The following is a 13,274-nucleotide window of genomic DNA, read 5'->3' as shown; positions in this document are numbered from 1 at the left end:
TGAGGGTGATCGTGAAGATTAAACATGCTGGTTTCCTAAAGCTGCTTTAAGTACCACAAGTTGGGTGCTTTGGAACACCACAAATGCACTGTCTCACTGTTCTGGTGGTCAGAGGTCAGAAACCAAGGAGTTGGTAGGGCCCCGGACCCTCTGAAGGCACCAGGAGAGGGTCCTTCCTTGCCACTCCCCGCTTCTGGGGTCCCTGGTGCTCCTTGGCTTGTCAATGACCGTCTTCTCCCTGTGGCTTTACAGCATCTTTCCTCTGTGCATGTGGGTCCCAGTGTCTTAATGCCCCCTTTATAAGGACATCGGATTAGGGGCCCCCTGTGACCTTATTTGAACTTGATTTCCTCCGTAAAGATCCACTTTCCAAATAAGGTCACCTTTTGAGGTACTGGGCTTTGAGGACTTCAGTATACTTGTGGGGGGAGGGTACCATTCAACCAGTATTCTGGAGAATCCTCATGAACAGGGGAGCCTGGTTGGCTGCAGTCCATAGGGTCGCAAAGAGTCAGACATGACTGAGCGACGCGGCACAGCACAGTACCGCTCAACCTGTAACAGACGGACTCAGAACAAACCTTGAAACACAGTAAGCATTGCATATGTTTTTAAACTATTTTTGTCTTTAGTACTCACCACAGTCCAGCCAGGGAGGTATTATTATCCCCATTTTAGAGATGGAAAAGTGAGGCTCTGAGAATTTACAGATTAGCCTCAATTTCCACAGCTAGAAACGAGGGAAGACGCCTTCACCCCAACTCTGACCTGTCTGACCACGGGCTCATGCTGTCTCCACTGTCCCCATCAACCTCTCAGGGATGGACAGCTTGCCCACAGCTGGTGCTGGGTGTCCATTATGCATGGTTGTGACCCAGACTTCCAGCAGATGTGGCCACAGAGGCCTGCCTGCCTGCAGCTCTGGGCTCAGAAGTCACCTGAGTGCTGCCTCTGGGTGAAAATGTGTATGCTCTAAAAGAATCATTTCCAAAGTCCACATTAATATTTTATAGCCTGTATTTATATCTCCATGTTTTGACTAAACTGATGTGCCTAAAGTATGACTTCACTTTTCAACCAGCTATTTTGATATCTAGTAGACGTGGCCATATTCAGCTAATGGAAACACATGGATGTCAGAAAAACAATGAATGACTTTAGAAATTAAAGATTAGTATAACTTTGTAAAGGTGATTGTACACCCCAAGAATTCAGAAAGTTTTTGTATAATAGAGAAATTCCTCATTGGTTGTGGAACCTGAGTGTCTAGTGATTGAATTCACTATGTCGTCGTTTCTTGGCATGTGTGTTTAGAGACATAAATAAATGGTCTAAAAAAGGCCAAGAGGTCTCATCTTGAAATCAGCATAGTTTTATGCTCCAGATTGCAAATATAACCACTAAAACTATTGCAACCATGAAAAGTGAAGTGCCCAGAATATGATGATGAAAGAGAGATGACCCAAGTTCGAGTTGCTCATATCTCTTTGCCCACCCCCCGCACCCCCAGCCGTCTACATACGATTTATTAGCACTGGGACAGTGAGCAAAATATTCAACACCTTTGCAGCTAATACATATAAAATGTGGAGAGTCATTCCTTACTTCTGAATTCATAGGTGGTGGGTTAGGCCAGGGGTTTCCCTGGTGGCTCAGATGGTAAAGAACCTGAGATGCAGGTTCAGTCCTTAGGTGGGGAAGATTATCTGGAGGAGGGCGTGGCAGCTCACTCTGGTGCTCTTACCTGGAGAGTCCCATGGACAGAGGAGCCTGGCAGGCTACAGTCCATGGGGTTGCACAGAATCAGACACGACTGAAGCGACTGAGCAACACGCACACACAAGTTAGAACAGGAGACCAGCTGGGGTGTCTTCCGTTCCTGAGATGTGTGTAGGGTCATATGCACTCACAAGGCGTGTGCCAGGACCTCAGGCTCAGGTGGTCCCCATGTCCAGTTAAGGACTCACTCACTAAGAAGTCAACACGATTGATTTTCTTGAGAAGCCCCCCACGCCTTAGCATTCTCTTTGGCGGTTGTGCTGGGAATTCTCTATTGGTCTCTGCCCTCCTTCCCCTTCTCTGGCCTGCCTGGAGCCCCTGGAGGATCTCACGGAGAGCCTCAGCTGGACAGCATTTGGGGGACAGTGGAGGCCTGTATTGATCTCCCCCAGGCTCCCTGCTGGCCACACCAGCTCCCCCTGCCCTTCAAACCTGGGGGGCAGGTGCACGATGGGTGAAAATGGAAAAAGCCCGGGTTGCCTCACCATCTCTTATTGGCCCCCCTGGGCCCTGGCCACCCCTTTGCAAACAACCCCTTTGATAACCATCCATGTGTCATGCCAGGACATTGGCTGAGTGAAGCTCTGACTGTTTTGAATTGTACTAGCCCAGCATGACATTAAGGAGATCTTGCCATCCCAGGAAAGGGAGCCCTGAGTGATAGGGTGGAAAGTTCTACATTTCATCTGAATAAAACGTTCTCCCCCTCATCTCATCATTGTATATACATGCTATCACCTCAGTTGAATACCTCCTTATTTCACTTCTCCTTCACTGTGACTGTGAAATAGGGGCAAATAAAGGATGCTTTCCCTAGACCTGCCAGGTAGAATACAGGATACTTGGTTAAATTAGAAGTTTAGGTCAACAACAAATAATTTTTTAGTAGAAGTATGTTCCATGGAATATTGGGGACATATTTATAGTAAAAAATTGTTTATCTGAAACTCAAATTTAACTGGGAATCTTAGAACTTTTCTTTTTTTTTTAAACTAAAATAAATATAACAGCTCCAACTAGAATGGCCTTCTGAAGTGGGTAGTTCCTGTTCAAAGAAACATTTTCTTTTTTTTTTTTTTTTCCTTTTTGTCCTTCCTTATTTTCTTCCTCCTTTCCCCTTACTCCCATTTTTTAAAGCATTCTATAAGCTAATAAATTAAAAGATGCTTGCTTCTTGGAAGAAAAGCTATGACAACATATGCAACATATGCAACCTAGACAACATATTAAGAAGCAGAGGCATTACTTTACCAACAAAGGTCCATCTAGTCCAAGCTTTGGTTTTTCCAGTAGTCACGTATGGATGTGAGAGTTGGACTATAAAGAAAGCTGAGCACTGAAGAATTGATGCTTTTGAACTGTGGTGTTGGAGAAGACTCTTGAGAGTTCATTGGACTGCAAGGAGATCCAACCAGTCCATCCTAAAGGAAATCAGTCCTTTTCCAATGAGTATTGGAAGGTCTGATGCTGAAGCTGAAACTCCAATACTTTGGCCACCTGATGCAAAGAACCAACTCATTGGAAAAGACCCTGATGCTGGGAAGGATTGAAGGCAGGAGGAGAAGGGGATGACAGAAGATAATATGGTTGGATGGCATCACCGATGTGATGGACATGAGTTTGAGCAAGCTCCAGGAGTTGGTGATGGACAGGGAAGCCTGGCGTGCTGTAATCCATGAGGTCGCAAAGAGTCGGACACAACTGAGCAACTGAACTGAATTGAACTGATGAGCTAATGAGGGCTTCCCAAGAGGCACTAGTGGTAAAGAATCCAACTGCCAATGCAGGAGGCATAAGAGACTTGGGTTCAATCCCTGGCTTGGGAAGATCTCCTGGAGGAGGTATGGCAACCCACTCCAGTATTCTTGCCTGGAGAATCCCATGGATTCTGGTGTCTGGCGGGTCACAGTCCATGGGCTCGAAAAGATTTGGACCAGACTGAGCAACTTAGTGCATATGCATAAGCTAATGAGCTATGCAAACTTAGGAGTGAAGCAGGAGCTTTGGAGGGCTGAACTGTTTTTGAGAGAACTTAGAAGTTCAGGGAGAAATTTTGGAGGTAGGTGATATGTAGCAGAGATGAATCAGTAAGGTGTGCAAGGTCAGAGTTTTTTGAGTGAGGAAACCTTGGTGGGGGAAACTGAAAGGACTTTTAAGAACCTGGATGTCTAACCCTCAATCTGCAGTTCTTTGCACTGCTCTCAGTCTTCCTGTTCGTACCCCACTGAATCCCCAGTTAAGTTTACCCGACTCGTGTATGTTTCATGTGAGCAGGTTTTTTGTGCCAGGCAGTAAAGCAGTGAGCGTCACTTCTGGGGTGCCATATGTTATGGCAGCAGGAGTCTAGAAGGAGAGATGCCTGCGATGTAGTGAGTGTCACGGGGAAGTGCAAGAATTCAGTGGAAACGGGGTTGGGACAAATCACTTGGAGAGCTCAGAAGAAAGGAGGCTCCAACTGATCTCCAGATTTCATTTGTCAGCATGACTCTCTACCCTCATATTAATAATGTAACTTAATGTTCAGAGGTTTTACTATGTGCTATGTATTCATCTATGTGGTGGTGGTTTAGTTGCTAAGACATGTCCGACTCTTTGCAACCCCGTGGACTGTAGCCCGCCAGGCTTCTCTGTCCATGACATTTTCCAGGCAACAACACTGGAGTAGGTTGCCATTACCTTCTCCAATTTATGTATGTATTCATAGCCATATGTGTGTACAGAGCTTCATTTGGAGGAGGCGGGGGAGGAGGGAGAGGAGGTTGATCTTCCTTAACACCGTACCTGAAATCCACCTGAGATTTGTGGTCTGTGGTGGTGTCAGAAAAGTTTCTACTGATATTTTCAGCAAAGGGTCTGAGTAATCAAACTACAGTGAGGCTCTGTTTAGAAAGCCCAGAGCAGAGAAAAATCAAGAAGAGTTGCAGATGCATAAAAATAGAGACAGGTCAGGCAGAAATATGGAAAGGAGAGCTTGTGGGCTGCAGAAGCCGGTACATTGTGCTCTCTTCTGTTCTTTTCCGCTTTTGCCCAAGCAATAAAAACAAAAGCGCGAGAGAAGGCCAGGGTGGGTAAGGAAACCAGCTTGAGGAAGGGCAGACTCAGAGTCACAGACACAGACTGCCAGCCTTCATATATTCATGCGAAGGAAAATCAGCTCAGCCGGGAGAGAAGATTTGAGCAGACGAGGAGATGGAGAGCAAACGTCTCCTGCTGGCTTCCGTGAAAGGCAGTGCTTCCCAGAACAAAGGGATGCCCCTGGGGACCAGCCCGGCATCTGTGATTAAGCCTTTGAAGAATACACCCTCTCACTTCAACTCAAGGCCCAATCCACTAAAAGAAGAAAACCCACTTTCTGAACAGGGTTCCGAGATGACCTTCTTGTTGAAAGGTCTCCCTCTTCACTTCAAAACCCTTTAATCACAGAAGGGAAACCACTGGTTCCAGGACCTTCTTGGGCACCATCCTCTCCCAGGAAGTGGTCAGGACCCCCCCTGCTGGTGCTCATGTCATTCATCCTCTGGAGAGGGGTTGGGTCTCAGGACAGTGGGGATGGATGATTTACCTGCTTAGGTCTGAGCTCCCCTTAGAAGGGATGTGCCACTCTGGGCCAGCCTGGACCAGCCTGGGTGCCAGTGGGGACCAAAGCCATCTCTGGAGGTCTTGTCTCAGAGATGCTTCCCTGGAGAGGGCCATAATTAAGGTCTCTGAGGCTCACTGGAGTCTACAGGCTCCATAACCAATTGGTATGGAAAGAAGATACAAAAACTAATGCTAGGTCCTACCTATCGTTGAGAACAGAAGACCCTTTAGGGAAAAAGTGAAGAGACCCAGATGACCACAGGAAAAAAGATTTCATCATCTGAAATGTAAAAATATGGTAGAGCTGTGCATTAGCTGCACATGTAGATCCTAGCTCTCCTCAGTGAGGCCTTATGTGTATTTAAAAAACACAAGTGGGAGAAGTAGAGAATTTAGTTTAGCAGAAATTCTCGGGGAGAATATTCTCTCTCTGCCTCCCTCTCTCACACATACATGCACACCCCCGCCCCAATCCAGTCATGTTATAGCTCTATAATCTAGGGGACACCATCACTTTTCACCCATGAGGGAAAGAGCAAAAGATAGTGAGAAAGCCTGTAAACTTTGGGTCTAGAGTGTTGAAAGCGAGTGTTGAAAAGAAGAGTGAAATTTCATCAAATGATATTGTAGGGTTTCTCAGACATACAAGGATGGAAGTTTTAAACACTTAAAAAAAGATTTTGTTTATTTACTTCATGCTTCTCTGAATACAGCACATTTTCAAAACTGAATCATATGAGGCCCCTTGCTTAGATCTGGGTTTCATGCATTTCTTCTAGAGTAATCGAAACAGTTCCAATTGAAAGTAGAAATTGCTGCGCGCGCACACATACATACACACCTTCTCCCTACTATTTGAACCTTTTGGCCAACGCTATACATAACAAGGGCTTCCCTGGTGGCTCAGTGGTAAAGAATCTGATAGCCAGTGCAGGAGACGTGGGTTCGAGCCCTGGGTCGGGAAGATCCCCTGGAGGAGGAAATGGCAACCCACTCCAGAATTCTTGCCTGGAGAATCCCATGGGCAGAGGAGCCTGGAGGGCTATAGTCCATGGAGTAGCAAAGAGTCTAACACGACTTAGCGACTAAACAACAACATGCATAACAAGGTACTTGAGTATGGGGACCACATTTATTCAAATGTGAATCTCTACATCCAGAGGAGCATTTAATAAATGTTAGTTGGAGGAATAAATGAAACTAGGAAGTTCTATAGTCATTGGATAATTTGCTCAAGGTTTTATTTATTTATTAATTCTGTCAATTCACACGTGAAAGCTTTGGTCAGGGTTAAAAAACTAACTCTACAGCTTTGAGCAAAAATAATTTTGTTTGGCTCTCTGGGTTTTAAATTGAAAGCATCACTTGTGGAACACCTGAGTTTCTATGATGAAATAAAAGGTTTTTACTTTGGGATATCTGGAGTCTGCAAATTTTCAAAATTATATTTTACGGTTTCTCCTTTTTTGATTAAAAGTAAAGTGTGGGTGTTGAGGGGTAGGCGCTGGCAGGAAGGAAGAACAACAGCAGACAAACAAGGAAACAAAAAAGTCACTTTGATGAAGTATCGTCAGTGAACTCGATGAAGCATGTGTCATCCCGGAGCCAAATGATGCTCACTAAAATCACAGCAATTTCTGATGCACTTGCCAATGTTTGTGTTATTTTTACTTTAAAGATGTAACAGATTGCTCCAAAATAAATAATTTAAGCCTCGTGTTTCAAATGAGTCCAAGTGCTGCGTCTTTCGCTTCTGCACCCAACAGAAGCTCCCCTCGTGTCTACACCACACTCCACTGGGAGGGCTGTTTACTTGCTTTGTTTTTCAAAGCGGAGTCTATTTTTCACCATTCTGTTCCAAACATCAGGGGTTCTATCATCATTCGGCACTTGAAGCGATAACTCCTCTTTATCTGGGAAAAATGGGAACAAACTCCGTGGTGTCTAGATTCGTGATCTGGTGGGAGGAAGACTTGGAAAGGCTGCAGAGAGAGCTCTGGGCTGAGAACATAACCCAAGCCCATGGGAATCTGCAGTGTTCACACTGATTCTTTTCTGGATATCGAGCCACGAACAATGGGTCAGGTTTTACACACGATGGTCTCAGTTTAACTTAAAATAGCTTCAGACTTGGCCAATTATTTTCACTTGAAATGGCCTCATCATCAATCAATATTGAACTTCTTACTGGGTTGTTTGCCTTTTACAATCTAAGAGAAAAGAAACATCTATGACTTTTTTTAAAAAATCAAAAAATAAGATTGTATGCTGTTCTCTGCTCCCTAAATAAGCACAAACAGCTTATAAATTCAGAAAATAAAGATGACATGTAAAAATACCAGAACAATAAACTGACAGCCATGTGTCTTTGTTAATGCAGGTCGCCACTGTGAGGTCCATCACATGACCGAGAACTACATGTGGGACTCCGACACCAACAAGTCATTTAACATAGGTATCAACAGAGACAGCCGGTTGCCTCTCTGGTGGAACGGATCAGAACCTCTGTGGGTCACTCTGACCAAGGCCAAAAGGAAGGTCTACATGTACTACTGGCCAGGTGAGTGAACTGGCCTCCAGGCCACTCCAACCTTCCAAATCTCAAAGTACAGTGGCATCTCTGAGGACAAGCATGCATGTGGAGGTATTTGAAGACCAAGCTAGGGTTTGAAAAACTGGGATCTTTGTTCAAAAAATATCTTATGGATGTGTTTCTTTATATTTTGCTGCACATAGATATATTTGAAGACCAAGCCAAGGTTTGGAAAAGTGGGGTCTTTGTTCAAAAAATGGCTTATGGAAGCGCTCCTCTATATTTTGTTGCCCTGTGGCATGTGGGATCTTAGTTCCCAGACCAGGGATCAAACCTATGTCCCCAGCATTGGCAGGCAGAGTCTTAACCACTAGGGAAATCTCCTTTATATTTTGGTTTGAATGCTAGCATCAGACCAGACACTATGCCATCTCTTACTATCCTTGGTTCAGCAATATTTCTGCATTTTCATGGGCAGAATTTTGGATACCCAGGAGAGATAAGTAACAGGGTGCTTATTTGCTTTACAAAAGAGTTTGGAGTACCATTTCTATAGATTTTGAGATCCCCTACAATACTGGAAAGAGGGTTCAAAGCTCTTACAACTTTTTTGTTGTGCATTAAATGAAGCCTCTGTATTAATAGTCTGCCTGCACATCATAGGTCCATGAGAAACTGAAGGACATAACTTTCTTCAGTGAGGGAGGTAAGTCGTCATGTAGACTGTCCTGGAGGCCGCAAGGGGGCTTCAGCATCTCTCATCTTTTTGTTTTATTCTATTTTTTGACTGCACGGTACAACTTGTGGGATCTTAGTTTCCTCAACCAGGGATTAAACCTGTGCCCCCTGCAGTGGAAGCACAGAGTCTGAGCCACTGGACCACCAGACAAGTCTGGGAGGCTCTCATTTTGTCAGCCAAAACTCGGTCATTAAGGGTGACAGGATTCCATGACAACAAAATAATCAACTCACCTCTGTCTTCCCATTGATGGGATATGTTGCTAGGCAAGTGCACAATGTGACTTTCCCACACACATGGCTGCAGACACTTTTTTACTATTGCTTCGTGGTGTACTCCTAGACGATGGTCCTTGTGGAAGGAGAGATGGGGGAGCCTAGAAGAAGCGAAGGTTTACAAGCAGAGAAGCTGCTAGAGGGATTTCGCTGGGCTGGGCTGGTGGCAGAGCAGCCTGATGAAATGGTGAGAGCGTGGTGGGTTCTGGGGGCTGGGGGAGCCTGGAGAGAAGGGTGAGTAAGCCCGGGCTGAGTCACAGGTGGCCCACGTGGAGGACGTGGGCCTTGAGCAGGAGTTTGGAGGATGCTGGTTGGAGGCAGTCACATGGAGAGTGGTTCAGGGCATTCAAGGCCGTGCCAGCTCCCGGGGGAGGAGCGTGGAACACAGACAGATGGAGAACGGGCAACCTGCCATGCTGTGGCGAGTGCCCTAAAGCCACCAGTGGGCAGAGACTAGCATCCACAGGTGAGCCGGGGACGACCAGGGCGGCTTTCACATCACATCAACTACTTCACCTCTGAGCAGCGAAACAGACAGACCGGTCCTGCTGCCAGATGCCAAGCTGGGGGAGCATTAGAGTTGCTTCCGGAGACACCTGGGGTTTGGTCCCTAATGGTTACCTTGGCTGACGTGAGAAGAAGCTTTCAAGTGAGGGTGGGATTTAGAAGATGCCATCACCTTAAATGGAGGCTCCATTTTTCAAAGAGTTGGACGTAAGATTAAGAAAACAAGCGGGTGCCTCAGCCAAGCTAATCAGACTCCGAGAGGAGGCAAGCTTAGGTTCAGCACAACGTGATGAGGTCCGGAGCCAAACGTTGCCGCATTTTGAGGTCATTCTCAGTAATCGGCGTTGAAAAGCCCAAGGATCGTGGTGTGTAGGCCCAGCAGAGGCACAGATGGATCGCACTGTCTTAGGGGTCACCTCAGAACAGACCATCAAGACAAATATTGCCCTTCCATGGTATCCGGTTAATTTAGCTTTCCATGTCTTGGAACTTGAGTTCTTCCTGCCTTGAAGAGGACCTTCCCCGGAATCTCCTCCCCTCACCCCACATGCTTCATCCACCTATGTTCCCCCTCTCCCATGACCTTTTGGGTGGCTTTGAATGCTGATGTTCACCAAAAGGCAGAGGAAGACCCTAAAGGAGACAGTTGCCGTATTTCAGACTCCTCTCTGCCCTATTCCAGAGCATCACTCTTGATCTCACCTTGGGGCATCTGGCTCCGTAACCATGATCAACAGTTTGAATTTATATATCGCCGAGGAGCTACAAAGTCTCAACGCTAGTTTGCATGTAAAGTATCTTGCTGCACCTCCAAAACGGTTCCTGAAGGGCAGGAAAAAGCCCATCACATTCTCTGAGTCCCAGCTAATGTGACATGACAAATAAACCTTGAGGTCAGTGTAAGGTGTTACCTGTCGGGAGGGCAGAAGCTAAGAAAGATAACCTCCTAGAATTTCCTCGGTGACCCAAACGAAGATTAGCTAACTGTCTGGCTGTATGGAAGTCTTGAGAGAAATTGGATGAACCCAGTTCTTGTAAACTGGATCCACAAATTTAGATTCCTTGAGAACCCGCTGGCTCTGAAGGCCCTGCCGCCCAGCCCACGGCCGGCGCACTCCGGCCCCTCCGCTCCTACCGGCTGACCGCTGAGGCATTAACAGCCACAGCTGTCCTTTTCCTTCCCTCCTGTGTCCCTTCCAGACCCAGCGCCTGGCCCGGGGCGTTCCTTGGCCTCTGCAAGATTAAGCAGAGTGCAGTGGCGTTTCTTCTGAACGTGACTTGGTTTTCTTTTCCTTCTCAAATCCTCCTCTCCCCTCTCCACTTCCCACTGGACATTGTACAGACCTCTTGACGAGGCCTGGGAAATCTTCATTGCTCCAGTGAGCTGTGTTATGACACTCCGAGTCTCGCCATGAAGTCAATATTTAGAAGTGCAATTTAGAAATGGCAGGAGTTCAAGTCTTCCTGTCAGGTAGATAAAGCGGCAGACTGAAAAATTGATCACTGCTGAAGAGTCCAAAGGACCCCACCTCAAGTCTTGAGAAACTTAATATTGTAAACAGACCCTTTATTTCCCCACCCAGTGGTGCCATGGGGCTGCCCACCGGGGAGATGGTCCCCTCAGGAAATGATCCCAGGCACTAAATCAAATACTTGAAGGGAAGGCTCACCCAGATCAGCCAGGGTCTAGGAGTGCTCTGTGAAGGATGAGCTGAGGGTGTGCCATCCCCTAATTTTATTCCCCTATTCCATCCATTGGTTTGAAGTCCAGGGGGTTTTATTGAGGAGGAAAAAGAAGAGGCTCCAATATTCACTTCAGATGGAGACCGAACCAAGGAGAAGGATGCCTGAGGGGAGGGGGTGACATGGGGGAATATAGGAGGGCAAGAAAAACATTGCATGGAAATAGAATGTGGGCTCTGTGAACAATTGATGTTACTTTACACAATGGCAGAAGTTTTTAGGTTTATCCTCATGGCTCTGATGAAACCCCCCCAAAGGAACAAAAACAGCAGCCTTTTAGGAGTCTGTGGTTAAAACTCTTGGAGCAAGCATCTGAAGACTCTAAGTTTACATCCTCAGTCATGATTTTGCAGCACTAACTCCGTAAGTCCAAGCAGTTAGGAAGACCTGGGGGCTACCGATCATGTGGCTAGGGATGGTGTTGGGTGGGGATATGGCCTCTATCCTGTCCTATGCAGGTGTTGAGACAAACAAGACACTTTATGTGGGGAAAGATACATTTCCAACTGGCTTCTCCTCCCCTGCCTTGCAGAGGTGGGCTGGGTGGGGAGTTAACAGGGGGGTATGTGACCCAGCTCCAGTCCAGTTTGTGTGTGCTCGGCCGCTCAGGTGTGTCTGACTCTTTGTGACCCCATGGACTGTAGCCCACCAGGCTCCTCTGTCCATGAGGATTCTCCAGGCAAGAATACTGGGGTGGGTTGCCATGCCCTCCTCCAGGGGATCTTCCCAACCCAGGGATCAAACCCAGGCCTCCCGCATTGCAGACAGATTCTTTACTGTCTGAGACACCAAGGAAGCTTCCCAGTCCAGTTTGGGTTGTTAAAATCAAGTTGATTTAGTCCGGATAAGTGAGGAGACACTTCCTGGCTACTGATCAGGACTTGTGGATTGTTGACAGCATCTTGCCCTGACCCACCATGCTAGGTCCCTGACAGCTTTCCCTTGGCCAAACTTAGATGAATGAACTTAGGCTCAGGGCAGTCAGGGAGCCCAGCATCAATCATGCAAATGTGTAAGTTCTTGGATTCTATCTATATGTGACTCCAAACATCCGGACCAGAGCCTGGAATTTTTTCTCAAACATTTAACATTCAAACACAGGGACCCAGATTTTCACTAAATTTTCCAGTAACACTGCCAGTTTGGCGTTGACCTTTGAGATGGATGCAATTTTAGGACCCAAAGAGGCTTTAGTCAGTATGTAATTTTCGGGTTCCTACACTTGTAAATCAAGATCTCTTTAGGAAACTGATCAAAACTATGTTTTGTTTTGTTGCATTTTTTTGCTAGAAAAACAAACACATACATACTACACTCACAATTCAGTGCTTATATAATGCAAGAGACTACAGTGATGAGAAATACCAGATGGTCTTTGACATGACAACATATACACATCTATTCTATCTAATAGATTTGTTTTTTTTTTAATGTGAGAGAAACATGTCTTGAAAACTCATCAGATTATCAATAAAACCCCCCAATCCTCTGGTTCATGTTGTCTGCCAAGAGTAGGCTTGGGCCAGAGTTCCCTAAGAGTCTCTGGATGGCATCACTGACTCAATGGACACGAGTTGGAGCAAACTCAGAGAGAAAGTGAAGGACAGGGAAGCCTGCCATGCTGCAGTCCGTGGGGTCACAAAGAGTCGGACACAGCTTGGTTACTGAACAACACCTCTGGTTGAATGCACCTTGGGTTCTTTCCTTTGTTGGTACCCGGGGGTAAGGTCTGCGTCACTGCGGCTGTGATCTGTCTGCATCAGCAAGGAAAAGATGACACATTCGCATTTCAAGTCAGAGGTTGTCTCAGAGAAGCGATCTATCTTCGAAAACCTCCTTTCAAAGGCTCAGCCAATTCCGCTGCAGAGAGACGGGAGGGTGGTGTTGCTCTGGAACGCTGCCTGCCACGGACTGCTCCCCCAGCTCTCCCGAGTCTTCAGAGCTGTTCAGCCACAGCCAGGCTCCTCTCATAGGACGGTGCCTCGGCCAAGGGAGCCCATAGTTTCTCAGCAACGTCCATTATAGTCACTGGAAAGCCTTGAAGAGAAACCCAGGCACGCACTCCCCTTCTTCACAAATCATGGCAAATCTGCTTCTTCATAAAACGTCTTACAAGGGT

At 46.4% G+C, this 13,274-nt stretch overlaps 1 protein-coding gene across 5 annotated transcripts in view; it reads left to right on the top strand.

Moving 5' to 3' along the window:
• The window catches only part of ENPP6 (ectonucleotide pyrophosphatase/phosphodiesterase 6), a 101,795-nt gene that overhangs the window by 24,593 nt on the left and 63,928 nt on the right, over positions 1 to 13,274 (top strand). For all 5 annotated transcript variants that reach the window (XM_065947587.1, XM_065947586.1, XM_065947585.1 and 2 more), the window contains exon 2: positions 7,739 to 7,918. In XM_065947587.1, coding sequence (XP_065803659.1) covers positions 7,739 to 7,918 — 180 coding nt within the window. The remainder of the gene's footprint in view (positions 1 to 7,738; positions 7,919 to 13,274) is intronic.

Source organism: Muntiacus reevesi, chromosome 10 (genome assembly GCF_963930625.1).
Source record: "Muntiacus reevesi chromosome 10, mMunRee1.1, whole genome shotgun sequence".
Lineage (NCBI taxonomy): Eukaryota > Metazoa > Chordata > Mammalia > Artiodactyla > Cervidae > Muntiacus > Muntiacus reevesi.
Note: the sequence above shows the minus strand (reverse complement) of the source record. Positions and strands in the feature narration are given on the sequence as shown.